Source organism: Mesoplodon mirus (genome assembly GCF_964341445.2).
Source record: "Mesoplodon mirus genome assembly, chromosome: 8".
Taxonomy (NCBI): domain Eukaryota; kingdom Metazoa; phylum Chordata; class Mammalia; order Artiodactyla; family Ziphiidae; genus Mesoplodon; species Mesoplodon mirus.
Genome location: NC_138984.1, coordinates 85,725,642 through 85,738,636, shown reverse-complemented (window position 1 = coordinate 85,738,636; position 12,995 = coordinate 85,725,642). Strand labels below are relative to the sequence as shown.

General features: G+C 34.9%; 1 protein-coding gene across 1 annotated transcript in view; it reads left to right on the top strand.

The window, feature by feature from the left end:
* The window catches only part of TLK1 (tousled like kinase 1), a 154,979-nt gene that overhangs the window by 85,747 nt on the left and 56,237 nt on the right, over window positions 1-12,995 (top strand). The window contains exons 4-7 of the mRNA XM_082630335.1: window positions 6,157-6,232; window positions 9,250-9,296; window positions 10,776-10,871; window positions 12,869-12,958. Coding sequence (XP_082486461.1) covers window positions 6,157-6,232; window positions 9,250-9,296; window positions 10,776-10,871; window positions 12,869-12,958 — 309 coding nt within the window. The remainder of the gene's footprint in view (window positions 1-6,156; window positions 6,233-9,249; window positions 9,297-10,775; window positions 10,872-12,868; window positions 12,959-12,995) is intronic.

Here is a 12,995-nt window from a genome sequence, read left to right as displayed (position 1 = left end):
TGGAATTAGGATATACATATTTTATGATACGTTTTATCTAAATGTAAATTGGATACAAAGCAGCAAGGAAGTTTTCACTACAGAATTTCAGTTTTCTTATAGTGCATTATTCTAACCTAATCTTTATAGCAAAATGTTGGAAGAAATAGTGTCTTGTATCTTTGATACTCTTGACTAGAACATCTATTTTACATTGATTATTTTTATAAGACTCCAGATTTCCCTTTTTAGTTCAGTGCTGTTTTGTTATGTGCCATTAAAATAACAAAGATTTCTCCCACATTTTAAGTTTTGCCTAGAAATGTGAACAAAACATGGTTATTACCAGCTGCGGGCAAAAAGGTTTATGTGCCATTTGTTCAAAGTATAGTGACCTTGAATTTGAGACCTGAGTAACTATATGAATCATTGAAATAGCCAATGAGTATTATTTTTCAAACCAGTCTTTAGCTAAATGAGTCAATCGGAAAAAAATTCATTCTGACCAGTTTGAAGATTGAATATTTTGTTACAGATATTATTTAATATTAGTGTAACTTTTCTTTCTACTTTAAAGTAGTTTCTCCTTGAACAGAAAGACATTAAATATATCGGTGTCTCTTAACTGCAGTAATTTTGTTACAGGTGATGCTATCTCACTTGTCTTTTTGTTCTGTTCAGTTGGGGCTGATGGACTCTACCTAAGGTAGAGGTGAAGAATAAATTTTAATATCCACTCCTCTTGTGTTGATGTTGTAATATCTTTTCACATACTGTTACAATTTTCTATAATGCATTTATGCCAGTAATTTAAAGTATCTCTAGCTGGAGGCTTGTAGAGGTGGTTATCTGTTTTCATGGAACAATCCATATTGCTTTCTCTCCCTCATTCTGTGACAGCATTAAGGTTCTTATTTCCTTATATTTGGTCTTATTTACATTGATGAAAGGCAGATTTATTTTTATTGTAAGATAAAGCAACAGGCCACATGATTAGATATGAAAACCTTGTTTAATAATCACTGACTTAAATTCCAAATGAAATTGGAACATTAGGTATATCACTATCACCTCTTGAGTCCTTTAGATTTGTCTTTTTTTTTTTTTTTTTTTTTTTTTTTTTTTTGCTGTACGCGGCCCTCTCACTGTTGTGGCCTATCCTGTTGCGGAGCACAGGCTCTGGACGCGCAGGCTCAGCGGCCGTGGCTCACGGGCCCAGCCGCTCCGCGGCACGTGGGATCTTCCTGGACCGGGGCACGAACCCGTGTCCCCTGCATCCGCAGGCGGGCTCTTAACCACTGCGCCACCAGGGAAGCCCTGTCTTTGTTTTTTGAACTTCCTTCCAACTCTGGAAAATGCTATATAAATTCACACTAATATCTTGGAACATTTAAATATCAGAGTAATCATTCAGGTTTTGGTATGATTACAAACTAGCTTTTATAAAGCTGAATTGATTTAAAGAATACCAATTTCTTCTTCCGTCATTTTCTCCTAACCACTGTTCCACTGTATGTCGGAATTCTTTAACTTTTTATAATACTGTAGTCTTTCCATCTTTACTTTAAAGCCAAGTCATATTATTTTGCCTTCCATAATAATCCTTCCCTATTGTGGTCAATTATAGTGCAATAATTGAGAAAAAACAGAGGAAAGAGTGACAGCATTAGTGAGAGCAGTAACAAGCTTGAAAATGTTGTATATAAAATGCTCAATATGTCCAAGTTTTACACTTTACAGAAATACAATAGTGGCCTGGTTGATGTCCCTTAGATTTTCTAGGAAATCGATTGGTCAGGATCAGTGGTTTTTCAAACATTTTTGAAGCCATCGAGCTCTTTCTTTGAAGAAATCTGATATAGAATCTCAATATTAAAATAAGACATGCTGTGTTCCCAGGGATAGGGTAGAGGTGGGATAAGATGTGTCTCTGGTGGCTAGAGCCTTAGCTCAGCCACCTGCTCCTTCCTTCCCTTTAGTAACTTTGGAGACACAACCTTCTCTCCCCTAAGGTGTCTCTGGAGTACAATTTGAAAGTCGCAGATAGTATTCTGAACTTTTTCTTCTCAGTGATGAGCCATTTTAGAGGTTAAATATTTGATGAGTTTCTGCCTACCCTAAATCCTCAAGCTTTTAAATCCCCAAATAAGTCCATACACAAAGGATGTCTTAGGAGAATTGGCAGCATTAGGCTTCATTGAGAGTTTTTGTTTTGTTTAATATAGGTGTTGCTCAGATTATTTAAATTCAAAACCAAAAAAACTGTTTAAAGTACATTTGTCTTAGGGTTAGTGATGTAATACTTGGGGCCTAGCCTATAAGTTCTGTGGTTTATTGTTGAGATCAGAGTTGAAATATTGCTTATTTTGCAAACCCTACAAGTTATTTGTAAACTATTAGGGCAGAAGCTGCTAATTATTTAACAAGTGACACGTGATTGAAGTTTTGAAACATAAAAGTGCACAGATTATTTGGAGTAATAGAAGGATAGCCATTCAGATAAGAATAGCTTACTGATATAGACTATACACTGTTCTAGATGCTATACTACTTATGTTTCTGGTATGTTTCTCATTTAATCCCCACAATCCTTTTAGACCATATTATCACCTTTAAAATTGATGAGAAAATTGAGTCTTGGAATTAAGTAACATACTGAAAGTTATAGTAAACAGTGGGCCCAGAGTTGGATTCTTAGTCTGTGTTTTTTCAGAGACTCATGGTACTTTCTTCTGAGGAAATTATGGTCCATTGAGGCTGATTCTTAGTCTGTGTTTTTTCAGAGACTCATGGTACTTTCTTCTGAGGAAATTATGGTCCATTGAGGCTGACAGAACAGCCCTAAAATAATCTATGAGATGAGAATGAAGTCAAAGGTCAGCACGAGGTAGTCATACTAGGATGTGGGTGTAAAAAGATTAAAGTTCATGGGAAGGCAAAATGGTGTGTACATTTACTTTATAGGCAAATCAGGTATATCTAGGTTTCCCTTTCTCATCTTTTGCTTTGTTCAACTTTTCAGTTTTTTATTAGGTATTTCCAACTTCTTACTTGCATTAGTATTAGATTACAGTCTTAAAATTAATTTTAGTCCTGTCATCCTTTTTTTTCCTTCATCTTCCTTTTTCTCTTCATCTTCCTTCCTCAGATTCTTGTCTGGTTTAAAAGAGGGAAGCCTGTTGCCTTTTTTTCTTCACTATAATCATTATGCATTTGGGGGGTTTGTTAGTTTGTTCTAAACAAAATGACATTTCCCCCAAAAGACTGTCTCACTTCCCCATTCCAGAAAATTTTAAATTTAGGGAAATTTTGCCTTGGAGAAAAAGTTTTTACTAAGTTACCGTATGTGTCTTAAAAAAATGAAAATAAAAAAGACCTTAAATATCTTGAAGTCTATATCCAGTAAAGTATTTAATGAACGTTATCCCAAATAAGTTTGAGAATTGCCACATATACTGTATCTTTGCATCCCATCCCCCTTTTGGAGATAGCCAGTGAATGCTAGTATTCTAATGGTTCTTAGAAGCTTTGTGCTAAATAAATCTAACTTTATTCACCCCCAGTTGAACCACCCTACTATACCTTCCGTTTTAAAATGTAGCCTCTCAATCTATCCCTGATCCAGTGTTCCTTGGAATATACTTTAGAAAATGGTATGGAACCATTTACAACATTATATATTCTTTAGTTTTCTAGATAGAAAATGTTGTTTCCAATATAGCTTTCAGAATTTTATTATTCTGTTTGGTTTTTTGTTTTGCTTATTCAAAGAAGCTAGTCAGGATTTAAGATGGAAATCCAAAAGGATTGTGCCATGCTTAAAAATTAGTATACCATTAAAACTGTTCTGAAAAACCATATTTCCTTGACCTTAAATTATATTTTTTATATAGATTAATTTGGGGAAGATATGAATAAATTATTATTTGGGAGTTCTCCTTTGTTTTATTTAAAAAAAATTTTTTTTTAAATGTTATTTATTTTTGGTTGCGTTGGGTCTTTGTTGCTGCTCATGGTCTTTCTCTAGTTGCAGCAAGTGGGGGCTACTCCTCATTGCGGTGCCCGGGCTTCTCATTTCAGTGGTCTCTTGTTGTGGAGCACAGGCTCTAGGTGCGCAGCCTCGGTAGTTGGTGGCATGCGGGCTCTAGAGCACAGGCTCAGTAGTTGTGCACGGGCTTAGTTGCTCCACAGCATGTGGGGTCTTCACGGACCAGGGACCGAACCCGTGTCGCCTGCGTTGGCAGGTGGATTCCTAACCAGTGCACCACCAGGGAAGTCCCCTCCTTTGTTTTAAGATAGATTATAGGATTCTTTATAAGACTGTTAACTTAGAATTTTTAATTTGGTGATACTTTTATTCCAAGGAGAATAACAGATTGGTTACCACTTAAGTCTGAGTTTGGTAATTTTGAGTATGAAACTAAACTAATGAACTGTTTACCTTAAATTGCTGATATGTCAGTCTGTCTCCTGAGTAGATTGCTAGTTAGAGTGGATTTCTTTAAGATCTCTGGTTTACGATGTGAAAACATATAGGCAGTTTATTGGACATAATGAATTTTATTTATGAACTTAATGAAAATTTGAAGTATTTTTGTATGGTTGATTCATTCAGTTACTTCTTGATGTAGGATATATAATCATGACACATAGAAGGGGAAAAAAGCATTTAGGCCTTGGAAATATACAGAATTGAATTTGATTTGAATCCTGGTTACCTTGAGTAAGTTATTTAATATTTGTTATTTATCATGCTAGGTATGGAGGTGGGAGGAGGAGGTGGGGAGAAAGTATAACTTCTGTCTTTAAAGAATTCAGAGATTAGTAACATTCACTTAAACCTCTCTGAATCTGTTATCTTGTTGGCAGAATGTCAGTGAAAGAACTTAAAATGCCCCAGATAATACTTTGGGGAACCACAGATGCTCAGTATGAGTTAGGTTGTATATTGTCATTCATACTATTTAATCACAGAACTACTTACAAGAGACATCAAAATACGGATTAAGTCCCTTCCTTGTTGGAGGACTACGTTGCCTTTAGAGATTTATTTTAAGTTGCCTTGATGTTTCATTCATTCAGATATCCTTTGTTCTGGCACTAGACATACTTGCCAAGCTTCTAGAATTTGAGGGCCCTGTGCCATTGCCTTGTGCACATTTGGTTTTAATTTTCACTAAGCACAGCATTCTGTCAGACTGCACAAAAATTACTTGTTGTTTTAGCCTGATGGAAACACTTCCTATCAGTTAAAAGAGCAAACCTGTAATTTAAGAACAAGCCATCATGTAGGACAGGGCTCTGCAAACTTTTTGTTGTAAAGGGCCAGGTATTTAGGCTTTATGGGTCATGCAGTTTCTGTTACAGCTACTCAACTCTGCTGCTGTAATGTGAAAGGAACTACAGACAGTACATAAATGAATGAGTGTGACTGTGTTCCAATAGAACCAAATTTATGGACACTGAAATTTGAATTTCTTATAATTTTCATATCACGAAATATTCTTGTTTGGTTTTTATATTTTTCAAACATTTAAAAATATAAAATTTATGCTTAGATTATGGGCCCTGCAAAAACAGGTGGCCAGCCAGATTTGGCCATCTGGCTATAGTTTGCAGACACCTGATTTAGGATATAATCTATGAATTTGCTTTGATTGTTGTTGGATAATAATTTTTAGGCATTTAGGTGAATGGTTCTTTTTAGTAGGGATTGTATATATTAAGGTTGTGTTCTGCTCTTTTTTTCTAGCCCAGGTTTATTTTACTTCTATAGAATATATATGAATAGTAGAAAACTAATGGGAAAAACATACGGTGTTTTGTTGTTATTTTGTGGGGTTTTTTTTTTTTTTTTGCCCTATCCAGTTAAGAATTTGAAGGGCATCTTTTAAAGGCTGATTACTCTCAGATTTCTGATCCACCTCAAGTCAAATTCTGTAAATGTAAATTTCAGGTAATGTGTACCAGGTCTCCTACACTTCAAATTTTAAAAATGTACACAATAGGAAATTTTATCTTTTAAATAAATTGTATGTCAGTAATTACATGTTTACATTGCATGAACGCTGTTGAGCAAAATTTTTTACCTCGAAAATAAAAATGACATTTATAGTGATTGTAAAATTTTGTCTGTTAAAACTATAATTTAAAGTTCTGTTAACTTGCTTTCTGTAGACACCAGAGAAGAAACAATCGGAATCATCCAGAGGAAGAAAGAGAAAAGCAGAAAATCAGAATGAAAGTAGTCAGGGTAAGTGAAGCAAAATCTTCCTTCAGAGCCGAAGAGGCATTTACAATTAATTATTCTGGTTTTTAATCAATTAATAATTTTTTTAAAGTAGTGTGTTTTTGTGATTTCTATAGATACCATGTAATTTCTGCATTAATAGTTTAGGAATGTACTTTGTGTAAGAAATAATAATTATATGAAATTGGAATCTTTTTGTACCACAGGTAGTTTGTTTATGGTTACTGTTTTTAAGTTTTTGACATTTCCCTTATTTTTTTAATTTGAGAATTAGAAAGAAAAGTGTCATGTCCAAACCTGACAAGCATTGCCTTTATCACCTTTCTGTTTTCTCTCTTTATAGGAATTATGGTATTGAAATGGCTTCTCATTTTTGAATAAGAACTTTACATCTTACTTTGAGACAAGTACCCAAACTTACTCATCCCTTTTATTTAAAAAAAAAAGACTATATAAAAATGATTGAAGTACTTCATTAAAGCACCATCTTTTTCTTTCCATACCTGTTCTTCATCCTTTCTTTCATACTTACATTTTGTATTATGAACTATAAGAAAATTACTTTCATTAGACTACACAACTTCTTATAATGGACAAGATAGTATTGTCATTTAATTTGACTTCTCAAAAGTAAATACAATAAATTGGGCTCTTAAATCATATGTAACGATGATGTTATACATATATTACATGTTTTGGAGCCACAAAATCTAGAGCCATGAACCCATGGCTTACTAGTGTTTACATGTGGCACTGGCATCAAGAAATATATTTGCAGCAGCTCTCTTTGTGGAAGGAAGGAGTTGAGTCACTCTAGCACCTTTCTCTAAGTTTGTGGTACTTTGTATTTCAGTCTGCCCTGAGGTCCTTTTTGATCTTAGTGTAGTTTCCCCAGGTTGTGGTTAGTGGGCTTGGATTTATTTAGTTATATTAGTTATGATAGATTTAACTTCAGATTTTAAAACTCACTTTTAAAAGCAGGTCCCAAAATAGCCTGGGACTTCTGGGTTGGTTGATCCAACCTGTGTCTTTAAGAAGCCATATCTTTTTCTTTGTGGTCTGCCATCCACAGAATTGTCTGCTTTTCTCTTATGGTTTTAGGACTGTGGCCAGTTTTAATTGCACTTCCTCATTTCATCTTCCACACTTGTATTTGCTTTAGAGAGAGGCTGGTTTTCTGTGTGTTTTTCTTTTTTCCCTGTTTCTTTGATGTAGGCTTCTTTAAGTCCATAGCAAACCTCTCCTGTTATCTTCTTGGCCAGAATAGGGTCATGTGTCCATTCCAAAACCAGTTATGTCCAAGAGAGGTATTATTGCCCTTAAAATCAGGCCCATCTCGGGACTTCCCTGGGGGTGCAGTGGTTAAGACTCCATGCTCCCAATGCAGGGGGCCCGGGTTCGATCCCTGGTCAAGGAACTAAGTCCCACGTGCATGCCACAGCAAAAGTTTGCATGCCACAACTAAGGAGTCCGCCTGCTGTGACTAAGACCCAGCGCAACCAAATAAATAAATAAATAAATAAATATTTTAAAAAAATCAGGCCCATCTCTGAAAATGAAAGTGGGGTAAAGTTCCATTTCGAAGTACAGGTTGTGTGGAGAAGGCATGATACCTGAACAAAATTGCATTTCTAATCCAAAGTAAGGAAGAGGAACTAGGAACGGAGGCCAGATGGTAGTCAGCCTCCCCTGAAGTTACATGTACTATGTAGGGGAGGGAATGGTAACAGAATAAAACTTGGATTCAATTAGGGAAAAAAAATTGGGGAAATAGTTTCTGGGTAGGCAACCAAAAAATGTCTCTGTCTTCATTAAAAAATAGCACCTCTTCAGAATCTGCAGGAAAGTTGTTACAGGCATCAGGGAAGTTCTTTGGTATAAAACTTTTATAGTGCTCCCTGACCTCTGAATAAATCTGTACAAAACTAGTGTTCAAAATTTCTAGGTAGTATTTATAGTCCTGATTACTTATTAGTTTTAAAAAAATTTCCCCCTACCTTGTTCCAAGAAGGAATTTGAGGTTGTTGAACTTTTAAATGTATTGTTTGTTTATCTCAGTAATGCCTGGCACATAGTAACCACTCAAGAAATATTTGTTGAATAAAATAAGTGAATGAATGTATATAAGTCAGTATTGAATTGATAAATGTATATGTTTATATTATCCAAAGCTTTTGACTCCATACTATCATTAGTTTTTCTTTTGTAGCTTGAAGAAATTATTCAGTATAATTCCAGTGAAGGATGGATGCCTCCCATGCAAAACGCCATAATTCTTAGCAACTTCTTACTTAAAGATTTATAAAACTAATGAAAAGTCCATTTTGTTTCTTTGTTATTTGTCGTTTTTTTTTTGAAAAGTCCATTTTAGAGCAAAACTTTTAATTAAAGAACTGTGATCTGTAATAATTTGGATCACTATCAATATGGTCATATAAGGACAATATTTAAAATCTAGTTTATTTTTTTAAAAATCCTATTAATTTGGAAATACTTTTTAGAAAACCAAGACATTTTACAAAATAGCATTCATATTAAAGCGTGTTATTGTCAGTTTGTTATGGTTTGTGTTGACCAAGCTTTTTTATCATTATTTGCAGGTATGAATTGGTTTGTCAATTATACAGCTGCCACTTGTCTTTTTTTAAATTAATTGACATGTTTTTATGAAATTATTAGCCATTAAGCAATCTGAATAGCATAGTTTTAAAAGCAGAGATCTTTTAATATGATTTATTTATTTGATTCTCCCATAATCAGGACTTTAAAAAATTGACATGTATCTATTGAAATATCGTTTGATTTTTGGAATTCTGAAGTCGGCATCTGACCCTCTGAGGGTTCTTAATATTCTTTTGATGCCCATCACTACCCAACTAAAATATATTCTTTTTATTAAATAGATTATTTTTGTGTGTATTAGGGAAATTAAGTTTGGCACATTCTCTTTCTGATATAGTATGTGGTAGATAGTCATGACTGACTTTAAATCTATAAAATTTTTTACTTCTGTATTTTAGGAAAAAGTATTGGGGGACGTGGCCACAAAATTAGCGACTATTTTGAAGTAAGTTCATTGAGAAATATCTTCGGTTCTTAATATGATTTTGCTGTGGGCTGAAATGATTTGTTTGAAGCACAAAGTCAACTTTTGATTATCTACTTAATTAGAGCAGAACTTCAGTACTATGTGATGTCCTGACTTCCTAGGAATATTAAACTTTACTTTTACTTTGGTATGGCACATCATAATTTTCAAAGTGCTTTCTCCTGTATTTGCTTATATCCAGGAGATAGTCAAAGCAGGTGTTATTAGTATTCCTATTTTACAGATGAGGAAACTGAGAGCCAGAGATATAAAGTAGCTTACGTAAAGGCAGATTCTAAATGGAAGAGCAAAGAGTAGCTTTAAGTCTCCCAGCCTCTAGAATTCTTTCTGCTGTCAGTACCACAGCAACAGTTGAGCCCTGTGGATGGAGATTAAATAATGATAGAGATGTGAATCTAAGAGTCCCTGAAAATAATAAACAGTGGTAAATTTAAATTCTTACTTAGTCTGGAATGTTTCCTTTCTTCTACACAGAAACACTCCTGCCTGCCAGTTTTCATTATGAAATATTATTGTGATTATTAAAACAAACATGATCTACTCAGTTGAAAAATATTTATATTTCCTTGAGAGAGAGCAGAATTTGGTGATTAGGAGAAGGGCTGTGTTTAAAAAATATATATGTTTTTTATCCTCCATTGTTTCTCTTTCTTGAGTTTACAGTGTCTAAGCTAAAACTGTTGCAGACTGTAAGATACACCTAATGCTCTTTAGTTGATGTCAGTCCCTTAGTGTTAATATCATTAAAAATCTTTGCCAAAGGTAGGATCAAATAAACAAATCTCAAGCATCTTGGATGCCTACTGTGTGCTGAGTGTTACGCTAGGCACTATAGGTAAGAAATTTAGACAAAGCTCCTAGGTTGCAGGAAGCTGTTTAATGAACACACTAGGAAGTCTCCATCTCTGCTGTTCATACCTATACCCTGAGATGAAGCCATTAGCAGCAAATTGTTTTCTCCTTCCATTCTTGGTTCAGAAGCATGAGACTTGAGAAAGCTATGGAACAGATTAGGTTGGCTTCTCTTCATATGCAGTTAAATCATGCACTATAATGCATGTTATGCATATAAGAAAGGATTGATTTTTATTAGACTTCGTGCTGTTAAAAAGAAGGGACTTAGTTTGTATAGTTCTTTTATAGTGCTATGAACATTTGGATACTTAATAGATCTTGGGACTGACAGCTCTGTTTTAAGATAGTTGATTATGTTCACTAACATCTACATGTAAACATGTTAAAGTTTCTTGGGATTAGGAAACTGTGCTAAAATTTGAAGGAAAAATAAGACTTGTTCTTTGCTTTGGGAGAATTTGTCTTTGAGTCTGCCACAAAAATAATAATAAGATATATTTAAATTAATTCATAGTGCCATATCTAAAATAATATTTGTCTAAACATGTGTTAATAAATAGTGATATTTCCTTTTTCCCTCAGTACCAAGGTGGAAATGGCTCAAGTCCAGTAAGAGGCATACCTCCTGCAATCCGTTCTCCTCAGAATTCACATTCACATTCCACTCCTTCCTCATCTGTAAGTTGTTATGTATGTCGTCTTTGTGTCTCAGAGTTTATGTGTACTGAATGAATACCTTTTGTAATTTGTCCTTATTGAGACCTTTTACATATATTAGCATTTATCTTTTAAAAAACCATTCTGTGAGGTGAGTTGAATTCTTTTTAATGATCTGATGCTATTAGAACTTTATTTCTGAAAGTAAGATTCGTAAGTTAAAGATTTCCTGAATTAATTATAAGACATGTTCTTCGATTTGGGGGAATTTGTTCCCCAAAGAAGTAATGTTTCTATAAAAGAATGATGGGACCAGGAATTCCCTGGCTGTCCAGTGGTTGGGACTTGGCACTTTCACTGCCGGGGCCCAGGTTCGATCCCTGGTCAGGGATCTTAACAATTAAATTTCTTAACCACTAAAATGGTAGCATAATTAATTCCTTTCTGGGAATCCTGAAATAAAGAGTAGGCAGCCATCAGCCTCGGATAATGTAGTTTGGCATAGGAGAAGGATCTTGGACCTGAAAATTGTCTTATAACTTTTTGGTTTGTTTCTGACATTTTTAAGACCTAGTTCTTTTTTTTTTTTTTTTTTTTTTTTTTTTTTTTTTTTTTTTTTTTTTTTTTTTTTGCGGTATGCGGGCCTCTCACTGTTGTGGCCTCTCCCGTTGCGGAGCACAGGCTCCTGATGCGCAGGCCCAGCGGCCATGGCTCACGGGCCCAGCCGCTCCGCGGCATATGGGATCCTCCCAGACCGGGGCACGAACCCGTATCCCCTGCATCGGCAGGCGGACTCTCAACCACTGCGCCACCAGGGAGGCCCAAGACCTAGTTCTTTTATATGCATTTTTCTACATATTGGATTTTATTCTACTTTTTTTACTTTCATTATGTGAAAGTTCATTGTCTAACCAGAAAAACAATGTTGGCTTTCAGTAATTTAAAGATGAATTAAAATTTTTTAAAAATCAGAGTATCTCTTATTTATTCAGGTACTCTGTTTTTACTTCCAGTGTCCCTTTCTAGTTCTGTCTGTAGACATATACTTCTTAATGTCTTATTCATTTTGTACCTTGGGGCACATCATATTGCCATATACTAAGTAAAGCATAAGATTCAACAATAACTTTGAATTGTAGTGATAGCATTGGTACATGATGTAATCTTTTGCTTTCAGTGAATGTATTTTAAAACTAGTGACTAGATAAACCATGAAACTTATCAGTAAATTGATATTACACTACATATGGGCATGCATTATTGTACCTACTACTAAAAGAGTTCTGTATTAAGGTCTTCACAGTTTTACTTTTTGAACCATTATAATCTGTTTAATATTTTTGTTTTAAAATAATGTATTTGGCCTTGTTTTAGTTAACAGATTGAAAGCATTAAATTTGCTTTTATGGCACCAGATTGTTAAGTTCCTTGAGGGCAGGACATATATGGCTGGTTGTCTCTTTTATTGGGCTTTATAAGAGGGAGGTACTTAATGAATGCTTATTGAATAAATGGTGATTAAAAATTTTTTAAGTTCAATTATGTTTTTTTTTAATTCTTTTTACTTTTTAAAAAATTTATTTATTTATTTATTTTTGGCTGCGTTAGGTCTTCGTTGCTGTGCGTGGGCTTTCTCTAGTTGCGGTGAGCAGGGGCTACTCTTTGTTGTAGTGCGCAGGCTTCTCATTGTGGTGGCTTCTCTTGTTGCGGAGCACAAGCTCTAGGTGCGCGGGCTTCAGTAGCTGTGGCACGTGGGCTCAGTAGTTGTGGCTTGCAGGCTCAGTAGTTGTGGCGCACAGGCTTAGTTGCTCTGCAGCATGTGGGATCTTCCCGGACCAGGGCTCGAACCCGTGTCCCCTGCATTGGCAGGCAGATTCTTAACCACTGTGCCACCAGGGAAGTCCCCAATTATGTTTTGAATTATTATCCTGATAAAAACTTAAGAAATGTTTAGTTGTTGCTAAGCAAAAGCCTATTTCTTTTCTTGCTAATGTAAAATTTTCAATATTTTTTTTAAGGTTCGACCGAATAGCCCTTCTCCTACTGCATTAGTTTTTGGGGACCATCCTATTGTACAACCAAAGCAGTTATCCTTTAAAATTACTCAGGTAAATGGTAATTAAAATTTCTTTGTATGACTTCTGA